Source organism: Sphaerodactylus townsendi, linkage group LG01 (assembly GCF_021028975.2).
Source record: "Sphaerodactylus townsendi isolate TG3544 linkage group LG01, MPM_Stown_v2.3, whole genome shotgun sequence".
Taxonomy (NCBI): Eukaryota; Metazoa; Chordata; class Lepidosauria; order Squamata; family Sphaerodactylidae; genus Sphaerodactylus; species Sphaerodactylus townsendi.
This window is the reverse complement of record NC_059425.1, coordinates 91489843-91513653: the sequence shown is the minus strand read 5'-3', so window position 1 is coordinate 91513653 and position 23811 is coordinate 91489843. Positions and strand designations below refer to the sequence as shown.

The following is a 23811-nucleotide window of genomic DNA, read 5'->3' as shown; positions in this document are numbered from 1 at the left end:
GATGACTTGCTTTTGCAGGGAGGGCTCCTCCGGGCAAGATCTGGATTTTTTTCAGGGCAGGAAGTCTCTCTGTACAACTGAATTAACGGATTTTGCTGAGTGCACCAAGCCTAGGGACCTTGAAACATCTCCCCTCCCCGCCCTGGGCTCCCACGCACTAAAAGTTCCATCGCTCTCTCTCCCAGGGGAGGGGGAGATGACAACTCACTTGCCCCCAGAGAGGGCTCCGATTGCCACCTTGTGTAGGAGTGCCTAAGATTTGCAAAAGTAGGCAGGGCTAGGGGGGCAGGATAATCCCGCAGAGGATTAATAATTTGCATATTCAGCAAAGGCTCATGGGTATGCTATAAACAAAATTTAAAATTCATTTTAGTTTTATACCTTGTCCATCCTAAAAGGGCTCAGGACAACAACAACATGTTAAACCTACATTACAGGTAAAAATTATAATTTTAAAAATACTCACCATAACTTTAAAGATAGCCCAAAGGCAGGACCTGTCTGATAGCAACCCAGCTGTATTAACTGGAGATAGTATGGCTCTGTAGCCAGAGAGCACTTGCACTCATGCTCAGCCTGGTAGCGGTGTGTGGCCATGTTGGGTCATTCTGTGCCCTCCTCCACCTGGTGATGCCTGTGAGATCTTTCAAAGCTTCCTCTCTCTGCCACAGTGGGAAAAGAGGGAGCTGTCAGATCTACCAAAGCCTTGACTTGTGTATAAGCCAAGGAGGGCTTTTTCAGTACAAAAAATGTGCTGAAAAACTCGGCTTATACCCGAGTATATACGGTAGATTATCCATCACAATTACCCTTGCACTCTCTGACTCCAGCTAATTTTCTCAACTAAAGTAGAAACTGCCTACTTAGGGTAACAGGTGAAGTGTGGATAAAATAAACACTTATGATCCTTTTGTTCTGCAGGATCAGACATGACCACTCTCATAAAACAAATGGAAACTACTGTTAGCATTCCACTCCATGACCTCACCTCACAGAGAATGTAAATATTGTCCCAATGATTGATGTCCCAGAACACATGACTCTCAGAATAGGCATTGGGCAATATGGGGGGTGTAGGCTGAGGCATAGAAACTGGAAGAGCACCTGTATGAGTCTAGATTCTTTTTCAGCTGCTGTCAGTTATTCATTACTGTCTCTATCAGTGCAGTCCAGATGGGGGGAGCACTGAAGCGGCAGCGATAGTGTAGCTAAGGCAGCACTGCATCGCCTCCACAGTGGCTCAGGCAATGTGGAAAAGAGCTTAATTCAAAAACCCTCCTGCTGTCCGAATTGCCCCATAGTCCAAACAGGTTTACGCAAATGTTTGGCATAAGTCTGCGGGCTCTGATGGTAGCGTTCCCAGGCTGGAAAGTCAATGGAAGCTGACTATAGTCAGTTTTGCCCTCAAGAACGCCCTAATTTCCACTGGGATTCCAGAAACAGGGGCCCCCACTTCTGATGTTTTGCTGCTGTGGAGCTGTGGGGTATTCAGATGGTGATGTCTCTGTCCTCTCCAGTGGTGGGTTCAGACATCCAATGTGGGTAATACTGCATGAATGCCATTCTCTGCTTTCTGCCAAAGGGGATAATAATATTCAAACCTGTATCTGCAGAAATCTGTAGACTAAGTAGGCTAGCTACAAACTCTTAACATTTGTATTACAGGGGTTAAGGGTGCAGACAGAGTTTATGTCTTGCATGTGCATCTTTTCAGAAATGCCATTGTTACCATTCATGGACAGGTACCTTCCATAAAGCTCTAAGCCAAAAACTTTCCCCCTCTTTTGCATAGACCTGGACTGCTGCCATGTGCAGTTCTTCTACAGATCAGTTGTTTCTCAAAGAAATGAGAGGAAAGTCTGAGCACACCAGGGGTGGTCCATAAATCTTGCAATGTCAAAGGTCCTCAACAGTCTCCTACATGAACATTTGTTACAATTTGCTTGATTTAGTCTGACCAGCTTACATTAAGAAATTAATGTATTTGCAAAGCTGTAATATACTTTAGTGCTTTTCTTTACCTACTTTTGATCAGAAGTGAATTTTTCTATACAAGATTTCCAAAAGAGCCACCTCCAGAAGATGGCATTTCCAGGAGTGATGCTATAGCTTCAAAGATGTAGTTTCTCCAACAATGCCATATCATTCTCAGAAGTACTACCTTCTGGAGACAGGTTCTGGTGGGAATGGTACCACAGTATTACAAGAATGGTCATAGGACCTGCAAATACATTCAGGAACTAGGCAAAGACATCTGCACAGAATATGAAATGACAACCTGCTTGCTAGTCCTACCTTATTTCTTTGGTCTTCTTGAAGACAGGTTTCCCTTCATTTTCTTCACCAATATCAAACAGGTCTGAATATAGTTCCTTGTTCTTATGGTCTACCTGGAATAATGCACAGCGGTCTGCATTCACCAGATTTTTTGCATATATCTACAAAGAACAAAATTAGGATTAACCAAAATTTGCTCAGATGAGTGAAAGTAACTATTACAAGACTTTACAAAAGCCCTATAAAAATAAAGTTTGTTTGTTTGTTTGGTTATACATGCATGCATGCATGCACGCACACACTCACACATACATACTTTAAATTTATAGTCCACCCTCTCCCGAAGGGCTCAGGATGGTGAACAACATAAAATTATACGAATAACATAATATTTTAAACAGCATTAAGAACCCATACAACAATCAATAAAACTATAAATATAAAACTATAAATAGGAACTACATCAGACATATGGCAATAAAAATCCCACCCCTCCCTCCCAACTGAGCCCACCAGAAGCCTAGATGGATAGGGTCACACTCACCCCAGCTGGCCAAATGCCCGGCGGAACAGGTCCGTTTTACAGGCCCCACAGAAACTCTGCAAGTCCTGCAGGGCCCTGGTCTCTTTAGGGACTGACACCAGAAGGTTGGCTCTTCAGGTCCACGAGTGTAGGGATTCTATAACCTGCCTTGAAATATTTAACTCTTGGATTGGTGGTGGTTTAGAGGGTTGAATACTCTTACAAACTAGAGTTGTAAGGGGTAAATGCACAGCCTTGCATAGAGTACTACCAATGTGATGGAGGTCATTAAACCCAGCCATCTTTAAAAGAGAAACAGAGGTTGGGAGCAGAGTGCTTAGCAATAGATAGCCAGGATTCTGTTTGAGGGTGGAAAAGCTTTCACTAGTCTCTGTGTGGGTTCTAATTTGGACTCATCTGCAGGTTTAAGTATTTGAATATCTCTGGAATGAGGCACACATCTATCCATAGTACTGGCTTGGTGCTGGACATGAACAGCCAATCGTGAAGGTACAGGTAGATTTGCCATCCTAGCATCTGTATGTACAATAGAACCACCAGTACCACATTGGAAGGGGAGGGCCATGTACTAAAAATGGTGGGAACCACATTGGTGCTGTGGTCTTATGATATGTGGAAATACATATGTCCAGTGTTGTACATCATATGCCTGGATGTAATACAGGAGGTCTAGTGTTATACATCATATGCCTGGATGTAATACAGGAGGAACATCAGAGATCTATAACCTTCTGAACTTTTTTATTTAGAAAAATTTGTTCAGGCTTTGAAGTCTGAAATGAGTCTCATCTGGAGTTGAACCCTGAGTCCTGATATTCTATTGGCACTGTACTGATTGCTTTTGTTATTGTTGTGAGGAAGGTGTTGACTTTAAAAAGAAATTTGGAGGACAGGGTAGAAGGGTTGGATGACAGAGGTGAGTATGTCAGAAGACAATTGAACTCTTCTGTGTAAGGAGCAGCAGTGGCGTAGTGGTTAAGAGCAGGTGCATTCTAATCTGGAGGAACTGGGTTTGATTCCCCGCTCTGCCACAAGAGCTGTGGAGGCTATTCTGGGGAATTCAGATTAGCCTGTGCACTCCCACAGCTGGGTGACCGTGGGCTAGTCACAGCTTTTCAGAGCTCCCTCATCCTCACCCACCCACATCATGGGTATTTGTTGTGAGGGGGGAAGGGCAAGGAAATTGTGAGCCCCTTTGAGTCTCCCATAGGGGGAACATAATTCCAAACTCCTCCTCCTCCTCCTTCTAACTCTCTGATATAGTGCTGAGTGCCCATTAATCTTGGGAAATGTTCTGCCTAGTGAATTGGTGGGAACTTTACTCCTCTGCAAGTTATAAATGTCAAATGCCCTGTCTAGAGAGTTGATGAGTTGGGTGACTGGCATTTAGCCTTATGCCTTGGGGTAGGGAAAATCCTTCTCTGTTATGTAAGAGATTGGTTAGCAGGCAGATCAGAAGTCATGTTGGAGTATAAGGGATGGGGAACTTGATGACATTATCCTCTAAAAGCAGGATAGTAAAGCCTATAAAAAGTTCTAGGCTTCTGGGTGGAAGGTAAGTCCAATTCTGGCACTTGTGCTTTGACTGAGGGACATTTGGTGTTTGGACAGCTTTGCTGCCTCTTGGGACAGAAGCTTTGCCAGTTTGGCCTTGTCATCTGCTAAAATTTCCAAGTAGGGTGTGATGTCACCCCATAGGAATAATTATCAGTGTGCTGTTATACATTTATAATTTCTAATTCTGATGTACTCTTCGCCCTCAAATGCCCTGAATTTTTCCCCTCAAAATGTTCAACAGCTTGTTCCTCTCAGACTGGTTCTTTTTGAAGATGTAGCATGTGAACAATTTTTATTTTATACTAACTATTTTCCTACTTCTAACTTTCAAAATATATATAGAAAAATTGGCTTCTATTCCACAGTTCCAAGGAACCATCCTGAAAGAAAAGGATATTGCTTTCTTTCCACACATACTTTCCTTGTCAGTAAAAATAATTAAGAATGAGAGGCTTTTTAATAGATTAAAAGAAGAACTAGAATGGTTTGGCAAAGTATAAACAAAACAGGGAAGGTTTTACACAGGCAGTATTTACATTAAAATATTGCTGTGACACTGTTTCCAGTACTAGTTCAGTGTTTCAGGCTTATTTGAAGAGGTTTCATGTGTCTTAGTAATTCAGTTATTTCCACTAGATGTTTGACATTCTTATAATAGTTTAAGTATCAGTCAGATTTGAAAGACTTTTTATATGTTATTTATCAGTTCTCTTTAATTCTTCTATCTTATGGGAGATCTCTTTTTATTCCAGCAGATTGTACTAAACACTGGCTAAGAGCAATCTGTCCTCAGATCTGTCCCTTCACACTAATTTTTAATAGGATTTTTCTTTCAGATTCCTCTCAGAATAAATCCTCTCCCTCTCTGTGGGTACCAACTGAACCATCTATATATATAAAAAGCTAACCGTGTATGTGTTGATGACAGGGTACCTCAGTAACTGCTGGGCCAATTCCTCTGAAAATTCCCAGCCACTATAGTCAGTCAGGCGAGAGTGTTTTCAGATGTTCACATACCTGAAATTTCATACCTGGCCCAGGTAAAAACGCCTTTTTCCTGGCGCTTCCTGGTGAAGGACAGGGAGGGGCCTGTGTGTAACTGTCACCCTTAGAATGTTCGTGCCCTTAGAATGTTCACTCAGATGGCCAAAGATGAGCAGTGGAAACAGCACATAGGCAGTAACTCGAGGGGAAGTGAAACACATACACACACATACACACGAGGGAGAGGGGAGGAGGAGGGAGGGAGGGAGGGAGGAGAAAGAAAGAGGAAAGAGGAGGGAGGAGGAGGAGGAGGAGTTTGGATTTATTCTCCCCCCTTGCTCCCATGTAGGAGACTCAAAGGGGCTGACAATCTCCTTGCCCTTCCCCCTCACAACAAACACCCTGTAGAAGTGCAGGTGGGGCTGAGAGAGCTCGGAGTAGCTGTGACTAGCCCAAGGTCACCCAGCTGGCGTGTGTGGGAGTGTACAGGCTACTCTGAATTCCCCAGAAACGCCTCCACAGCTCAGGCGGCAGAACGGAGGAATCAAACCCGGTTCCTCCAGATTAGATACACGAGCTCTTAACCTCCCACTGCCACTGAGAGGGAGAGGGGTGGCATGAGAGATGGGATCCAGCAGTTTCTCCCAGGTTCCCGAGAGTAGGTTACTAATTCTTTGTGTGTGCCGAGAGGGGGTTACTAATTGGTGATTTTGTCACGTGATTTTTTTTTTTTTGCCTTAGTTACGCCCCTTCTCTCAGAAGTAGAGCGCAGAATTTGAAGCAGTCTAGCAGGAGGTGCACCAGCGTGCGTGGCAGCCTGCGCCTGCGTGCATTCGTTTCCCACCCAAGGACCGGCACAGCGGCTGCGTCCTTGCCACAGCCCCGCCCAGTAATGCCCCGCCCCTGGAATGGCCGGCCACGCCCCCGTCATGCCCCGCCCAGCCCTGTTGGCGCTCACATACACAGTTTGAATCCCACCACCATGGGAACCTGTTACTAAAATTTTTGGATCCCACCACTGGGTGGCATGCAAGGGAAGAGAGGGAGGGAGGGGAAAGGGGCGGGGGGGGGAGGCATGCAAGGGAAGAGAAGTGAGAGAGGGGAGACAGTGAGCTGTGGCATGCAAGGGAGGGGAGGCAGGGGGCCCTACATCTTGATATGACCCACCCACCCTAGCGGAGGGAAAGGGAAGGGAGGGAGGGGGAAGAGTGGCATGCAAGGGAAGAGGAGGGAAGAGAGTGAGGGGTGGCATGCAAGGGAGGGGAGGCAGGGGCCCAGCATCTTGATATGACCCACCCACCCTAGCGGAGGGAAAGGGAAGGGAGGGAGGGGGAGGGGTGGCATGCAAGGGAAGAGAAGTGAGGGAGGGGAGACAGTGAGGGGTTGCATGCAAGGGAGGGGAGGCAGGGGGGCCCAGCATCTTGATATGACCCACCCACCCTAGCGGAGGGAAAGGGAAGGGGGGGGGGGAGGGGTGGCATGCAAAGGAAGAGAAGGGAGGGAGGGAAGAGAGTGAGGGGCGACTTTCAAGGGATGGGAGGGAGGGGCCAGGCACCCTAGATTCCCTGAATACTGCAGTTACAGTTAAGAAAACCAGGCACGCATTACTCAGGAGTAAGCTCAGTACAGCAACCATGACATACTTTGAATGGCTGCGTCGCACCCGTCAGAGGGTTTCCTCAGAAGCGACACCCATTGCCACCAACCAAACTTACTCCCAGGTAAAGGATCATGACCAGCCAGCCTAGATATGTGGGAGGGGTGCCTTTCCATTCCCCCCCCCCCAAGGAATGCAGGCGCACACATCACTGACATCGCACAGTATCAGGCTGCATGTTTGCATGAGCATGTACTGCTGGCCTCTGCAATTGATTTGCTGCTACTGTTCCTTTCCCATTTCACCACAATAAGCCACAGCAACGCGTGGCCGGGCCACGCTAGTAAGCCTCTAAATTATTTCCCTTCAGTGTATTTTCCAAGAGAAATGTCAATAACCAGTACGTTTTCAGCATTATCCTGCTACATTGGGAGCTCAGAGCAGACCACGCTTGTCTGTCTGATTTGTCCCCTCATCAAGAGAAAACTTTCATACTCAGAGAACAGAGCATTTCACTCTATATCTGTCTCTCAAGCTTTCTCTGCCCCAAACTGACTGTTGTTTCCAAACAGAACTAACTGAAGAACTGGCATTCTTCCAGCCAGCCAATCAGAAGCTTCAGTTGTTAACTCTTTGGTTTCAGGAGCCTTTGCTCTGTTCTAAATCAGCAAATTTTTGAAATCCATCACAGCAATCTTGAAGCCAAGGGCAGATGAGGTGTACATCTTTCTGTCTATCCCATTTAAGTTTACAAGCTGTTCTTATCAATTGGGGCAGAATGCTGAGTGCCCTTATTCCTGCCTGGGATTTGGTCCAGGGAGTTAGTTGTGGATGCTGGAATAGAAATTAGCATTTTCCCTACTTTGTTATGGATCGATTCTCAATATGCCTGGTGCAAGTATTCAAGGTCCAATAGTAACTTTGAGTAGCTCATCTATCACAGAAAAGGTGACCAGCCCATGTTCCCCAGATGCATAACTCTGAATTCCACATCTATTACCATAGGGGAAGTGTAAGATAGAGCCATCTGAATGAGTTGTTCACTACAGATGTGCAGCTCCTTGATCAGGGAGTATTCCATTCCAGCATGGCATTGTCAGGTGAGCTTCAAAAACCTTTCCGCAGTAGGCCTGTGTGGCTGCAGTACTCATGTGGGACTGCACAGGTACCATGATGAAGAACCTCTATGCTCATAGAAGAATGAACACCAGTTGCTGGAAGTTAGCAAAAGGGGAAGTTGATTACTTCCATGTTCTGCTTGTAGGGGACCTGTCTGACCACTCTGAGAAACAGAATGCCAGATGAAGTAGACCTTATCCTGATCCTGCAGAGCTCTTACGTTCTTTAGTATGTTCTTATGGATGAATAAGAAATGTCTTGATTTGAAAGAGATGCATATATGGGTCCAAGTATAAGTAAAAATATTTCTCTATACTTTATTTCAAACAGAGAGATTGAAAAGTTCAATGTAATGCTGAAATTTCAAGAAAAATATCTTACCATTATATGTTCAAGTAGAGAATCTATTGCAACTATGTTATCAAAATAGGTCCTGCAGAAGAAGAGATAAAGTTCTAATTTAGAAAAAAAAAATTAGATCTCATCTCACGACACAAGCTGTTTTTAAGTTATGATTACTTCAGTTGATTATCACCTGTCTGATGAACCCTCAGGGTAAGTTTTTTTCCCAATGCAGATTTCTGTACATTGAACATTATGTGCCTTTCAAAGACCATACTATTTCTTTATCTACATGATCTATTAGTTTCATTTTCTATAAGAAAGACCGTTTCAACAAAATCAATTAGTATAAAAATCTAAACATCAATAAAACAGAAACATAAAACAGCAAAAACTGCGCAATAATCAATTCAGACAAAGGGCAATTAAAAGACATAATAAAACAATTTAAGAGAGAGCAATCCAGCACAAAAAACCCCAACAATTAACAAAGTCCTGGGCACATCAATTAACAAAGTCCTGGGCAAGATGGGTTATATTAATAGATCTTGATCTAGATAGATCTCTGTGCACGGATCCAATCAGACAACCGGGGCTGTCAGCTTTGCCCTGCCTAGGTGCTAAAGTGATGAACTCAATCTCCACATCACCAACAAGAAGGGTTATATGCTGTCAAAGATGAAAATCCAATTAGGTATCTGATACAAGCAAATCTGTGTGCTGTGTAAACAGTTCTGGAGATCGGTATCCATCATATTTGTATCCCACTTTTCTCCAAGCATTTCAGAAGCATCCATTTCATTCTCACAACAGCCCTGGTAGACATATGGCTGAGAGAGAGATTTGGGGCCAAGGTCACCCAGTCAGCTTCCCTGAAGCATCCCTAACTTAGCCACAATGCTACATTCCATAGGGTCCCTATCCTGCTCTTTCCCAGCCATGGCCGGGCTCAGAGCAGCTAACACACAACTTTTCATATAAAATATAGCAAGCATAAATACAAATTTAAAACTATATCAATTCTAAAAGATGGAGACACTTTCATTACTTCAAATGTCATTTATTAGCCCTAAATTAGCCTAACATTATTTTTCTTCTGTCATCTATTATATTCAAACCATAGAGGAAAGGGAGGAAGAAAGACAGATTGGAAGGTCAGAAGGATGGCAAAAAAGCCAGAGCTGCCTCAACCAAAGGCCCGGTGGAACATCTCTGCCTTGCAGACCCTGCGGAATTGCCTAAGATCTTGCAGGGCTCTGATGTCAGCTGACAGGAAGTTCAACCAGGCTGGACCAGGGCTGAAAAAAGCCTGACTGAAGCCTGATTTGAAGACTGTTTTGAAGACAGATTATCTGCTGATAATCTTAAAGTAGGCCAGTGCAGAGTGAGTTACAGTAATCCAGCCTGGAGGTGACCGTTGCATGGATCGTTGTGGCAAGGTCCAAGTGAGATAGGTAGGGAGCCAACTGCCTGGCTTGTAGATGAAAAAAAGGTTACCTTAGCCGTATGTGTGACCTGGGATCCCACAGAAAGAGGGTTCCAGGATCACAACCAGGCTTTTGATGGAGGAAGAAAGTTTCATAATGGCCACTCTCTCTATGTCCCCTGTCCCAGGCACAGGATCTCCATCTTCACTGGATTAAGTTTCAGTTTGCCCTTTCTCAACTATCCTACTACAGCCTCTACATGTTCAGCCAAGATGTCATGGGTGGTGGCTGGCTGTCCTTCCATCAACAGAAAAAGCTGGGTGTTGTCAGCCAACTGATGGCAACCCAGCCCAAAGCTCCACACCAGCTGCAGCAGGGGTCACATATAAATGTTAAATAAGAAGGGTGAGAGGATCGCCCCTTGGAGCACCCCACAAAGCAAAGGCTGTTTCCGCATGGGCGGAATACAGCACCCCAGGGACGCTAAAAACTGCATCCCTGGGGAGGGGTTCACACAGCCGACGCTGCTGCATTGCAGCAGTGCCGGCTTCACCTCCCCTGAGCGGCGCAAAGGCGCTGCTTCCGAACCTCGCTCCCTGAGCGAAGTTTTTCAGAAGCAGCATCTTCCAACCGCTGCTGTGCGAATGGCAATGACTGGAAGGTGCCATTTCCACCCCACCGTCAGGGAACGCTGAACCTCTCCTCCTGGTTTCCGGCACATCGCAGAGGCCAGGGGACATGCCCTCCTGGCCTGCAACTCCAGAGCCGCCACTCCAGCCTGAGGGGTGTGTGTCTCCTGGCCTCTGCGATGCGCTGGAAGCCAGGAGGAGAGGTACAGCGTTCCGCGACGGTGCAGCCTGTGCACAGGCTGCGCTGCTGCCTGCCACCCTGCCAGGACTGTCCATGCAAATGGTCCCGGGGGGCATGCATCGGCATTGTTTATGCCGATGCACCCCCGCTTGGTGCCCGTGCAGAAAGGGCCAAAGTGTGCCATTGTGACAACCTCTCTTCAATTGTTACCTGTTGTCCGCAGTCCTGGAGAGACAAGGTCAACTACTGTAAAGCTATACCCCACACTCCAGACATGGCAAGGTGATGGGTCAAAAGGTCACAATCAACCATGCCAAATGCTGCTGTTAGATCTAAGAGTAACAGCAGTGCTGACCCGCCTCAGTCTAGCTGGCAGTGGAGGTCATCTGTGCTGGTAACCAGCACAGTCTCTGTCCCATGGCCAGGTCAGAAGCTGAACTGGAATAGGCCCAATGCTCTTGGAGAGGCTGTAGAGCACCTCTGCAACCACTGAAGCAACTTTTCTGAATAACAGGGTTACCCATTCCCAAAAATCTCAGGATAGGCGATGATTGTCTCTGGAGCTGTTCCCCAAGGAAATATCTTCCTTGATCTCTTCTGGTTGACTTGGGAGATTCCTACTTGATTTCTTCTGTGTCTCAGCTTCAACTCATTGGGGGTAGATTGATACAATCAAACTTCAGTCTTCGTTGCCCTCGGAGATCGACGGTTTCGGTCTTCGCCGGTCGCCCCTGGCCGTTTGGTCACCTCGGAGATCGACTGTCGCCTTGGCTTCCATCAGATTCTGAGGCAACTTTTGAATATCTCCGGTGCACCGTTTGCGTTGCGCATGCGCAAAAGGTGCACCTCAGAGTACGCCATTTTCTGTTTTTACTGCCCGTTGCTGGACGGATTAGTAGCGAAAACGGAGGTTTGACTGTAATAGGAATAGGGTGAAGCAGCAGAGAGAGATGTGATCCTGCTCAACAGCCGCTTATTATGACAACTCCCCCCTTCTGTGTTTTATTTGGTATCTGAGATGTAACATTGAATCTTAAATAAGGCTCCCTTTGATATTGGGTAGGTGTAATACCTTCTCCAGTGTTTTTGAATGGCCTGCTGGATGAGCTTTGAATGAACTATCAGGAAAGCCTGATTCTTCTTGCACCTTGACCAAATAGGGGTAGGTGAATAGGAACCAAGCTCTATTCATTTCATACTCCAAATATCTGCTTCTTGTGGGTTCACTCTGGGTTTGAAGCTGGGGAGTCTGAAGAAGGCTAGGAAGAATGCCTCTAGCATTTTCTCTCTAGCAAATTCCAATGGATAAAGGGGATGCGTGCCATAGAATAAACCTCTCTTGCCACTATCCTTTTTATCCAGCCATTTACCTTCACAAGAGACAGTATGGTATAGTTTGAAGTGCCAGACTAGGTTCCAGGAGACCTTAGAAATTCCCATTCTGGCATGGAGGCTTGTTGGGTGATAGGCCATTTGTATGCTCTCAGTTGAATCTACCTTCACAGGATTGTTGTGATAATAAAATGAAAGAGAATTGAATGATTTATGCTGCTTTGGGCTCACACTGGGGAGATAGGTGGGGTACAAAATAAATAAAATCAAAGGAATTTCTGTTTAAACTGGGGAAGCAAAGGAGAGGGAGCACACATTGTTTCTGAGCCTATTTTTTTGTGCCTGCCTCTTGCTACTGTTAACACTTTCTACCCAGGAGAAGTTTGCTGCCTCCAGTTTGTGATGGAATACTGCACTTTTACCACATCTGCTTGTATTAGCACTAAAAATGTACTCTTCCAGTTGTTCATCCTCTGACGCAGAGGATGAATTGGGTTAGGCATGGTTTCAAGATCGCATCCATCATCAAATCATCATCAAATTCTTATACTAGTTGGTAAAACATACCAATCTTGGACTAATTCCACTTAATACCATTTAATATTAATTAAAAAGTAAATTTGCAAGCCGACTTTGCATATTTACAATTCATTAATCCAGTGATCTTTTTAAAAATTATTTTCATCATATAGGAATCAATATTGGACAGACATAAATCAGACCACCAAAGATTAAGTAAATACAGTTAGAGCAGAATGAAATATCAATTAATCAGAAAAATACACATTATACAGCTATGGAGGCTGACATTCAAGTTTCACTTACTTTGATACATCAAGCAGGAAGTCATTGAGTTCCGTCTGTTTGGCAAGGCCCTTTGACACCTGACGGGAACATGGGACATACTATTGCTTATTTAAGCAGAAGATTACAATCAGAGTGAATCTGTGGAACATATATGTTTTATCAGTGCCTGCCTCCTCCTTTGGATATAACTTCAGAATAGCACAGCCTAGGATACTTTCTGCAAATCTGTTTAGGAAGTATTTAGTTTCTGATTTACAAAGATGACCTTTTCTTTATTTCTTTCAGCCAACAGTGAAAAAGTTAAGTCATCCTTTAACTATATATTCTTTTTTCCTGGGGAACACAGAAAAAAGAGGTGGACCTCGGCCTAATTAGAAATGCAAATGAATGGGAGAGAGCAGTGGGAAAACTCAAGTATTTCCTGCTTTTCAAAGAACTTTTTGGAAGGTGAACAATGAAAAAGATTGTGGAATATGTTTGGAGATGGAGTGACTGGAGCTCAAAACACATGGTAGAAGAAGGCTTAGAGCAAAAAGTTGGATCTGAATGCTTCCTGATCCAAGCAATCCTTGATGCACTAAATGGGTGGGGGAGGAGCCTCAGGTCAGAAAGCACATATGACTAGCTTTCTGTACTAAGAATCTTTGCCTGGCAACTGCTTTCAAGCTGATGTAGGGTGCTGCCTCCACCATGCCTCCATTACATAGCTTCCATCAGGTTCTTTGCCATTTCCTGCTTCCTCTTACCAGCAGCGGCCTTTGTCACCATCTTCTACTCTGCTTCCCAGCAGTTTCTGATCCCAGTTCCTTTCCTCCACCCCAGTCCTGGTAATGGATCTTAGACTTTGCTAGGCAACTCTAAGATGGCAGCTGACATCTAGTGAGGTACCATCATAGACCTAGTTTTTTCTTTGACTTTAAAAACCTCTCTCAATTTACAATAATTTGTATGATGATAACACACTTTTGAAGAGAACAATACTTTCAAATTTAAATTGTGACCTTTTATGTATTGGGGTGCTGTGTGGTTTCCGGGCTGTATGGCTGTGTTCTAGCAGCATTCTCTCCTGATGTTTTGCCTGCATCTGTGGCTGGCATCTTCAGAGGATCTGATAGTAGGAAAGGAAAGCAAGTGGAGTATATATACCTGTGAGTAAAGGTCAATAGGCGAGGGCATCTGAATAGGAGTGGCCTGGCAAGTGAGTAACAATGAAGTGTAGCATGTGAGTAACAATGGAGATAGCAAGGTCAATAGGTGAGGCATCTGAACAGAAGTAGGCTGGCCTTTGTTCCCTTTGATTGTTTATTGTCTATAGTCCTCCTGTGTTGGTGTGGAGCTGATTAGTCACTGTATTGACTCTAGTGTTTTTCAAAACTGGCAGCCAAATTCTGTTCATTTTCATGGTTTCTTCCTTTCTGTTGAAATTGTCCATGTGCTTGTGGATTTCAAAGGCTTCTCTGTGTAGTCTGACATGGTGGTTGTCAGAGTGGTCCAAAATTTCTGTGTTTTCAAATAATATTCTGTGTCCAGGTTGGTTTATTCTGTGCTCTGATATTGCTGATTTTTTTGGCTGAAATAGTCTGCAGTGCCTTTCGTGTTCTTTGATTCATGTCTGAGTGCTGCGTTTGGTGGCCCCTATGTAGACATGTCCACAGCTACATGGTATGCAGTAGACTCCTGCAGTAGCTAGAGCAGGGGTAGGGAACCTGCGGCTCTCCAGATGTTCAGGAACTACAATTCCCATCAGCCCCTACCATCATGGCCAATTGGCCATGCTGATAGAGGCTGATGGGAATTGTAGTCCCCCCCCCCCCCCACCCCCCCCCCCCCCCACCCCCCCCCCCCCCCACCCCCCCCCCCCCCCACCCCCCCCCCCCCCCACCCCCCCCCCCCCCCACCCCCCCCCCCCCCCACCCCCCCCCCCCCCCACCCCCCCCCCCCCCCACCCCCCCCCCCCCCCACCCCCCCCCCCCCCCACCCCCCCCCCCCCCCACCCCCCCCCCCCCCCACCCCCCCCCCCCCCCACCCCCCCCCCCCCCCACCCCCCCCCCCCCCCACCCCCCCCCCCCCCCACCCCCCCCCCCCCCCACCCCCCCCCCCCCCCACCCCCCCCCCCCCCCACCCCCCCCCCCCCCCACCCCCCCCCCCCCCCACCCCCCCCCCCCCCCACCCCCCCCCCCCCCCACCCCCCCCCCCCCCCAAGGCCAATTGGCCATGCTGGCAGGGGCTGATGGGAATTGTAGTCCATAACATCTGGAGTGCCAAAGGTTCGCCACCACTGACCTATACTCAGTGAAACGTTTGCTTTCTTCCCTTTGTAAAGATTCTCACTATGGCAATTAACACATGTTTAGAATCTTTCATGTTTCAAAAGTACTGTAAGTATGAACTGCTGTTTTACAAGAACAAGTACAAAGTTTAATTAGGTGCATGAAATTCATTGCATATGTTTTTTGATCTTGGCCAATATATTTACATTTATAGTATGTTATTTCTTTAGGCTCAAAAATTCATAGTAATAATTTAATTGAACTCCCATGCAAATTCATAAAGGAATATGCCCTGTGAAAAACAAGTTTTACTTCTGAGGACACAGGGTCAAGAGTATGCATGTTACCCATGTATACAGGGAGGGGTGGTGGTGGTCACTTTATCAGGTCTGAGAAGCCCAGCCTGAGCTGCAAACTTGTTACTGTGATGTGAAATAGTTGTGCTGTGTTAGAAATAGGTTTCATCCATAACTCATGATACATGGGAATGGATGGGATTACGTGCCACAACTCTGGGTAGAAAAAGATTATTCTTGGCCCCAACTGATGCTGAAAGTATTGATGATATAAGATCAATCCTATGCAGTTATTCCAGTCAACCCATTGCTTTCAATCGATTTAAACTAGAATAACTCTTCTTGGAATTGTACTGAAAGTCACTGTAAATCCTTGTTCTGCCACTTTAACTGCCTGTAATTAGCGCTCAACCTTCCCTATTTTGGGATACTAATTTTATGAAGTCATCAGCAGAGAGTTATAACAAGTGGCTTCCAGTAAAGCTATTGTTCACTTAACAACCAGGCAGCAGCGTTTTCTGTAAAACTGTTTATATGTTTTAAAACTAACTTGAAAACTACTGACTGTAGCACAATATTTTGATTTCAGGTCTTCCATTTATTTGTGGGGCTTAGTTGCCATGGATTCCCGTAAAGCAGGGGTAGGGAACCTGCGGCTCTCCAGTTGTTCAGGAACTACAATTCCCATCAGCCCCTACCATCATGGCCAATTGGCCATGCTGATAGAGGCTGATGGGAATTGTAGTTCCTGAACATCTGGAGAGCCGCAGGTTCCCTACCCCTGAGCTAGAGGATCCCTCTTATCCTTTGCTGAATGTAGCATTTGTTGAATTTTCTTAGTGGGTCTGTAGACTGTTTGTAGGTTATGCTTCTTCATCAGTTTTCCTATGCGGTCAGTGGTTCCCTTGATTTATGGTAAGAACACTTTTCCTCTAGATGGCTCTTTATCTTTGTTCATGTGGCTTCTTCTTGGTCTTGAAGCTCTTCTGATGTCTGTAGTAGAGTAACCATTAGCCTGTAGAGCCCGGTTTAGGTGGTTCAATTCATCTTGAAGGAGGTGGGGTTCACAGATTCTGTTTGCGCAATCTACCAAAGTTTTTATGGTGCTCCTTTTTTGTCCTGGATGATGATTGGAGTTTTTGTGTAGATATCTATCTGTGTATGTAGGTTTTCTGTGTACTGTGTAGCCCAATTGTTGTTTTGGTTTGCGGCTGACTAGGACATCTAGAAATGGCAGTTTTCCGTAATTTTGTTTTTCCATAGTAAATTGGATGTTTGGGTGGATCTTGTTGATATGATCCAGGAACTTGTTTAGTTCTTCTTCGTGGCTCCAAATGGTGAATGTGTCATCCACGTAACGGAACCATATAGTGGGCTTTTTTGGTGCTGTTTCCAGGGCTTGCCCCTCAAAGTGTTCCATATAAAATTTTGCTATTATAGGGCTAAGAGGGCTACCCATGGCTACCTCATCTTTCTGTTCATAGAATTCATCATCCCACTGGAAGTAGCTGGAAGTGAGGCAATGTTGAAACAGGGCTGTGATGTCTTTTGGGAATTTCTGGTTGATGAGTGCCATGGTGTCTGCTATGGGGACCTTGGTGAATAGGGAAACCACATCAAAGCTGATCAGTTTGTCATTGGGGTTGAGTTTAAGATTGCTGATTTTTTCAATGAAGTGCGCTGCGTCCTTAATGTAATGTGTAGTAAGTCCAATATGGATTTGTAGTTGTGCAGCTAGGAATTTTGCCAAATCATATGTAGGGGATCCAATTGCACTCACAATGGGTCTGAGTAGAGTGGAGTCCTTGTGGATTTTTGGGAGTCCATAAAGTCTAGGAGGGTGAGCTTCAGATTTGCAGAGACGTTGGCGTATGATTGGATCAATTGAGGTGTTCTTAATCAAGGTGTTGGTTTTTCTGGTGATTTTGTTGGTAGGGTCCTGTTTTAGCTTTTTGTATGTAGTGAGGTCCAAAAGTTGTCTGATTTTTTCTTTGTATTGTTCTGTTTTCATGATTACCATGGCATTACCTGTGTCTCTGGTAGAACAATGATTTCTGAATCAGAATTGAGATCTTTGATGGCTTTTCTTTCTTTCCTTGTTATGTTATTGGAGAGAAGATTTGCCTTTCTCAGAATCCTTGCAGGTGAAACGTCAGGAGATAATGCTGCTAGAACACAGCCATACAGCCCGGAAACCACATAGCACTCCAGTGATTCTGGCCGTGAAAGACTTCGACAATACTTTTATGTATTGTTATAAACGTTGTTTTATTTATTTTATTCTAATATGTTTTTTATATTTGTTACATTGTAAGCAGCTGTAAGTTCCACACAAAAAAGTTTAAAATAATATTTATAAAGGTTAATTCAATATCTAAACATACTATTAGCCCTATTACAGCTATATGGGGCTCTTTTGGTCCAAACAACCCTGTTTGTTTTACTTTAAAATTTGTTTTCTGTTATCAACATTTATTTGTTTCTGCCTGTCTCATGCAAGAATGCTATATGCATTTGTTAAGATAGCATAGGATACAGCAGTTTTTATCTCCCAAGTATTGGGTATACTGGCAATTTTGCCTGTAGAATGCTATAAAAAGTCAAGGCATTTAACTATCATGACAACTCCAAAAGATATTGAAAAAATGAACAAGAATTACAAAGGGAAATGCTGGAGAAATAAAGAAGTTGATGGATCTTCTATGGTGGACATGTAAAAAAGTGAAAATATTGGTTAAAGATAAAGAAATTTAAAAAAATTGAATTTGCTATGAAGGCCAAGATTATGTTATTAGGCATATTTCCAAAGAATCTTGCAAGAAATTCAGAAGAACTGTTTCGAAATTTGACAACAGAAGCTAGAGTGGCACTTGCAACATATTGAAAGATGGAAGAATGCCCAAGCCCAGAGAACCTGGAAAATAAGGGAGTATGGCAAAATTAACAAGCTTGATCAACAAAAGATTTACAGTGCAACCCAGACTGTCAGGCAGAAGCACCTATTTAGTGCCATTCCATTCATTCCAAAGGCCTTTCCTGCAGTGCAGGAAGTCTGAAAAAGTAAAATAACAAGACTCGCTTCAAACTACCCCATAGGGGTGAATAGACATATGATAACTCTGCTGGCGATTCTACCAGTGAACAGGGTCTGATCAGGCTCTGGAGGCTAAGGTTGGTCTTGCATCTTGGAATGCTCCCACCATACCAACACAGCTAGCAGCAGTGTGGGAGCACTGACATGAGGCTGGGCACTACGGCCAGCTGTCACAGGGTGCCACAGCAGCAGGGCACTAGTAGATTTGCCCCTTCACTGGGGTAAGTGCCTCAGGAGAAGGCATTTCCACTAGCATAAGCCTGCACCACCTTCAGGGGGAATTTGTCCCTGACGCCCCCCACCCTGGTTTGAGCTGCGCATCAAGAATTTCAAGACAAATGGAAAATGTACTTATATTATTCATAAATGTAAATTATGAATGAAATGAAATGTAAATAGGAAACCTTAATATTAATTTATAGAATCATTTGTACTGGACCATAAAAGAAATGTATAATTCAACAGATTTCATAATTTTGGAAAAGTATTTGAATATAATAGAAATCACAATTGAATATCAGTTAATCAGTGTCTTTATAGAACTTCATTGGTATAATTCTATTAACGTTATATATTTAGAGCTGTAATTAAGTTGTCATTTCCTATTTTTTGTTGTTTAATTGTTTCTATATTGTTTCTATTATTTTTTAAATTAAAAATATGAACATCAAGTCCACACTTCATCTGGATCAGACCCTCCAACCTACTTTCTTGGACCTAGAAAATAAACAGTTGCCCAGGAATTGCTGCCAAAACACAGTTCACATGATCCATTCCTTAGTGTGCTCTCACATTCCTGTTTCATTGGATAGCCTTGTTTCACTGGACTTTAAAACTTTGGGTTCAGGAGATTTTATAAATATATTAAATGGGTGGGAATAGCAGAAAAGACATTTCAGCTAATGTTGTTTACACTGTATGACCAAAGAGATTCTGCTTTTCCTAAGCAAGAGGGGAAAGTATTTATTGGATGGAGGAGGTCCTTCTGAGTTTTTATTAATTTAATGGAAAATAAAGAGCTAAGCATAAGCTCTTTATTTTTCCAACTTTTCAACTCTCTAAAAAATTAGTGCTTTTTAACATTAATACAAAATTAATAAAATTTAAATAACTAAGTAAGGTGGATGGTTTGTAGTGTGCACAAGAATTTATGTGGGAAGAAGGAAGAGAAATGAAAGGAGATAAACCCAGAGTAAACCACTTGCCTGTGGCACAGTACGAAGCAGAAATAAAGAAAGTGGTTAGGTAAGTGTGGCACAAATAATGAAACCCACCTTCACTATGCTAGGTTGGTTGAGGAATAATGTAACTATGGTTTATGTTACCTGAACTAGTCTAGTGCTAATGTGACCAAGCCTTTTCTATGTGTTGCAATTTACTTCTCTTTGAAATAAACCACAGCTTGCCATTACATTTGAACTAGCAAACTTCTGTGTGTGCTCCCCTTCAAAGAAGGATTGCAAACCACACTTTGAAGCTGCATTACAATCTTGATGAAATAAGCAAGACAAAACATAGGTTTCTGGTTTGAACTAAATGGCATGGTTTTTCTGTATAGGAAGTAGCTCTTTAAAGAATAGTATTTGAGCACAAAGTTTGTTGATACAGCCCAAATCACAGTTCGATGTTCCCTTTTGAGAGTGACTTCGATTTTTCATAATTCAGATTGTTTTGTTAATGCTTTATGCGCCTAGTGTCAGAATATTATTTGCAACTACAACGTAATTCAGATACTTACCTCCACTTGATGTAATGCTACAGAGGCCCATGCAAGATTGGCTGTTGCAACCTGAAACATAACAGAAAAACAACTTATTTTAAGAAAGATGTAACACAATTTCAGCCTTTCAAAGAATATAGTAAGTTGCATATTGGATTGTTTAGGTGTATTTAAACAATTATTTAAAATAATTGTGCCATAAAAGAGTTTTGCCTAACTTCCTTTCAGTTCATGCCCACATAAAGATTGGAATTTAAATACTAAATAAATTATATTATTAAAATGTTCATTTAATTCAGAAAGTAAGCCTGTATTCTCATTTACTCCATTAATAAGCCATCTATTCAATCTTCTGTTATATTCAACTTAAGATCATTAAAATTCCTATTGTCTGCCCGACACAGGGTGAAATATGGATTTTCATAAATACATCATGGGTTAAGGGGGGGGGGCGAGCTGTGTTGGGGATGGTGCAGGACTGGCATTGCTGAGCTGCATCTGAAGTGGGCAAGTACACCATCACCAGCTCTGGGATGGCACAGAAAAAAGCGCCTTGGGATAAAGGGATGGTGGTGTAGGTGTGGAGGAGGCAAGGCAGGGCCTGGTGTGGAGGAGGAAGGGCTAACTGACAGCAGGGAGGTGGAGGGATCGGGGAGGAGTAAGTGGGGAGCCCTGCCAGGGGCAGGCAAGGTAAAGGAGGTGTGGAGGAAGGGCCATCCCCAACAAATCTCTGATGGGGGGCAGAACAGGGCAAGGAGGAGAATCGCTCCAGTCATGACTGGTCCACAGCAAAACACCAGGGAACCATGAAAGCATCCACCGATCTACTGGGAGGCGAACTCTACCACTCACAGAGCCCTTCCAGTTGCTCCTATTCGATGGCCACCCATATCAACAGAGGGCTGGGCTATGGTGTTGTGCCTCATGTTCATGATACATATTGGAAATAATGTTGCTCAATTTCAGGTATCAAGTAGCAAGTAATTAGTAAACAGTAGAGAACTGAAAAAAAATATCCATGAATATATATATAAAATATAATATATATGAATATATTATACATATTTTACTGCAACAGAAACTGAGCTCTTGAAACATGGACTTAGAAAGGAACAGTCACCCAGAAGGAAAGGGTATATATTGCTCTCTTCTTCAGTCTGGAGGAGGAAGAGAACAGCATAGCCCTAAGGTAGGGTGAGCTCAGAAAGACCCCAGTTCTTTAGCAACCTCTCGGAAAAAGATGTTCAACAGCAGTGATAGGGTTGCCAGCTCCAGGTTGGAAATTACCTGGAGATTTTTGGGTTGAAGTCAGAGGAAGGTAGGATTTGGGGAGGGAAGGGACTTCAGTGGTTTATAATACCATAAGGTTTATCTTTCAAAGCAGCCATTTTCTCCGTGAACTGATTTCTGTCACCTAGAGTCCAATTGTAATAGCAGAAGATCTCCACTCACCATCTGAAGGTTGGCAACTTTAATAGAGACTGCTGCTGTACTCCAGTCAGTTGGTGTTTCCTGAGGTTCTTGGATACTGAGAGAAGCTGCCAGATAATGCTGGTAACTCAAAATAATTTATCCTCCCTCTACTGTTCTCCCAATGGGTTGCCAGGTGCTTATAAACATGCATCTGCAACCCTACAGATGTAAAAGCAGTTGGGGGAGGTGATTCTGAGTGGGAAATTCTACTTTCTTCCCTGCATAATATGATGACCTCCCAAGGATGCTTGGGCTGAAGAACAATTCCAAAAACAACTTCCTCACAAAAAAATTGCACCTTACAAAAGCAACTTTTGTTCATTGTGCCATCTAGTTACACCTTACCTCTTGATGACTGATTTGGAAGATGTCATTTCCCCAGTGCCGATAAAGTTCCAAGATACCAATCAAATCACCAATTGCAGTAACGATTGGCAAACAAAGCACAGAATGTATACGGGTCACTGATTCCAATCCAGTACCTCTGGGAAATCGCTCATCCTAAAAAAAAAAAAAATCAAGCACAATTTAAAATTTATGGTGCCTGTCTGTGTCAGTGTTGTCCAAATGAACAGTGTGTTCCCAAAAACTCGGACCTTGGATATCTCAGTGTTGTCCAAATGAACAGTGTGTTCCCAAAAACTCGGACCTTGGATATCTCAGTTGAATTCACTGACTGGCCTTCACAGGTCATTATTAAAGTTTCAATTCATTACTGTTGGCAAAATATTAATGATCCACTCCACAGACTTGTGAGGAATGTAAAAAATGTCATACATGTGAAAATATTATAAAAAAAATATTAAAAGCAATATACTGCAATAGCCACTCTCAGATCTCTTTGGCCACATTATCTAATTCAGGTCCTAGAGCACAAATCAAAAAATCTGCACAAGGGGGTCAGATGTAGAAGAAGGTGATGGCACTACAGATCCATAGGAACTTGGAGAAAAGGGAGATAAAATCTTAAATTTAAAAGGTAAGGAAAAAACAAATTACCTCACAAAGTAGTCATTTTGAATGGCCTAGGAATGTTCAACAGCAGTGGCTAGGGCTATCTAAGCTGCTGCAAAGGTGAATTGAAGAGGGAGAGAGTGTGCAGGTAAGAAAGATAACAAGGGATACAGGGGAGGAAGCAACACAGAATGGAGGGGATGTTACCTGAGGTGGTTGGAATCTCTCCCTTTTAGAGTGGGAAATTAGTGAGAGCAGACTCTTGGCTTAGCATAAGGCCGGGCAAGCTTGAGATCTTCATTTCCTATGTTTTACATAAGTCAGCTTTTGCAAGATATTCCGCAGAAGAATGACTGAAGTTCAACAATTTTATTAAGGGATAATGGGATATACAAGCACACAATAATCAAAACAGCGGAACACACTCACAGTCCCAAGATATAAGGAATTGTGAGGGGATAGATGATGATGATGATGATGATAATGATGATGATGATGATGATGATGATGATGATGATGATGATGATGATGATGATTATTATTGTAGATTTCACAGCTGCCAGATCTTTAGCTGGTTGTTGGCCTTCATTACAATTTGAGCCTCACCCAGAGGCCTAGGAAGTTGTAATGTATTGGCGTAGTATTCGTGCGGATCCCAGCAGGGCTGCCTTCTGAATTTGACAGATGTTAATTTTGTCAATTTGAAGATGTTTCAAGTGCTGCTCTAGTGTTTTTGGGATGGCGCCCAGCGTGCCGATTACCACTGGGACGACCTCAGCTGGTTTGTGCCATAGACGCTGAAGCTCGATTTTCAAATTGTGGTATCTAGTGACCTTCTCGTGTTCTTTTTCAATGACCCTGCTATCATTGGGGACTGCTATGTCGATGATGGTCACTTTCTTGTCCTCAGTCACAGTGATGTCTGGTGTATTGTGTTTCAACACTTCGTCCGTTTGGATTCGAAAGTCCCGCAGGATCTTGACCTTCTCATTTTCCATTACTTTCTCTGGACAATGTTCCCACCAGTTCTTAGCTGTTCTTATGTTGTAATTCTTGCATAAATTCCAGTGGATCATCTTGGCCACTGAGTTGTGTCTCTGTTTTTACTCAGTTGGGCAATCTTTTTGCAGCAGCTGAGGACATGATCTACAGTTTCATCAGCTTCTTTGCACAATCTGCATTTTGCATCATCTGAGGATTTTTCAATT

At 43.7% G+C, this 23811-nt stretch overlaps 1 protein-coding gene across 2 annotated transcripts in view; it reads right to left on the bottom strand.

Moving 5' to 3' along the window:
- PDE10A (phosphodiesterase 10A) overlaps positions 1-23811 on the bottom strand; it is a 243516-nt gene that overhangs the window by 60539 nt on the left and 159166 nt on the right. Inside the window, exons 7-11 of one of the 2 annotated variants that reach the window (XM_048487553.1) lie at positions 21995-22150; positions 20195-20245; positions 12815-12894; positions 8460-8511; positions 2296-2438 (exon numbers count right to left, since the gene is read on the bottom strand). In XM_048487553.1, the coding sequence (XP_048343510.1) occupies positions 2296-2438; positions 8460-8511; positions 12815-12894; positions 20195-20245; positions 21995-22150 (482 nt within the window). The remainder of the gene's footprint in view (positions 1-2295; positions 2439-8459; positions 8512-12814; positions 12895-20194; positions 20246-21994; positions 22151-23811) is intronic. The other variant, XM_048487546.1, reaches the window with a different exon arrangement.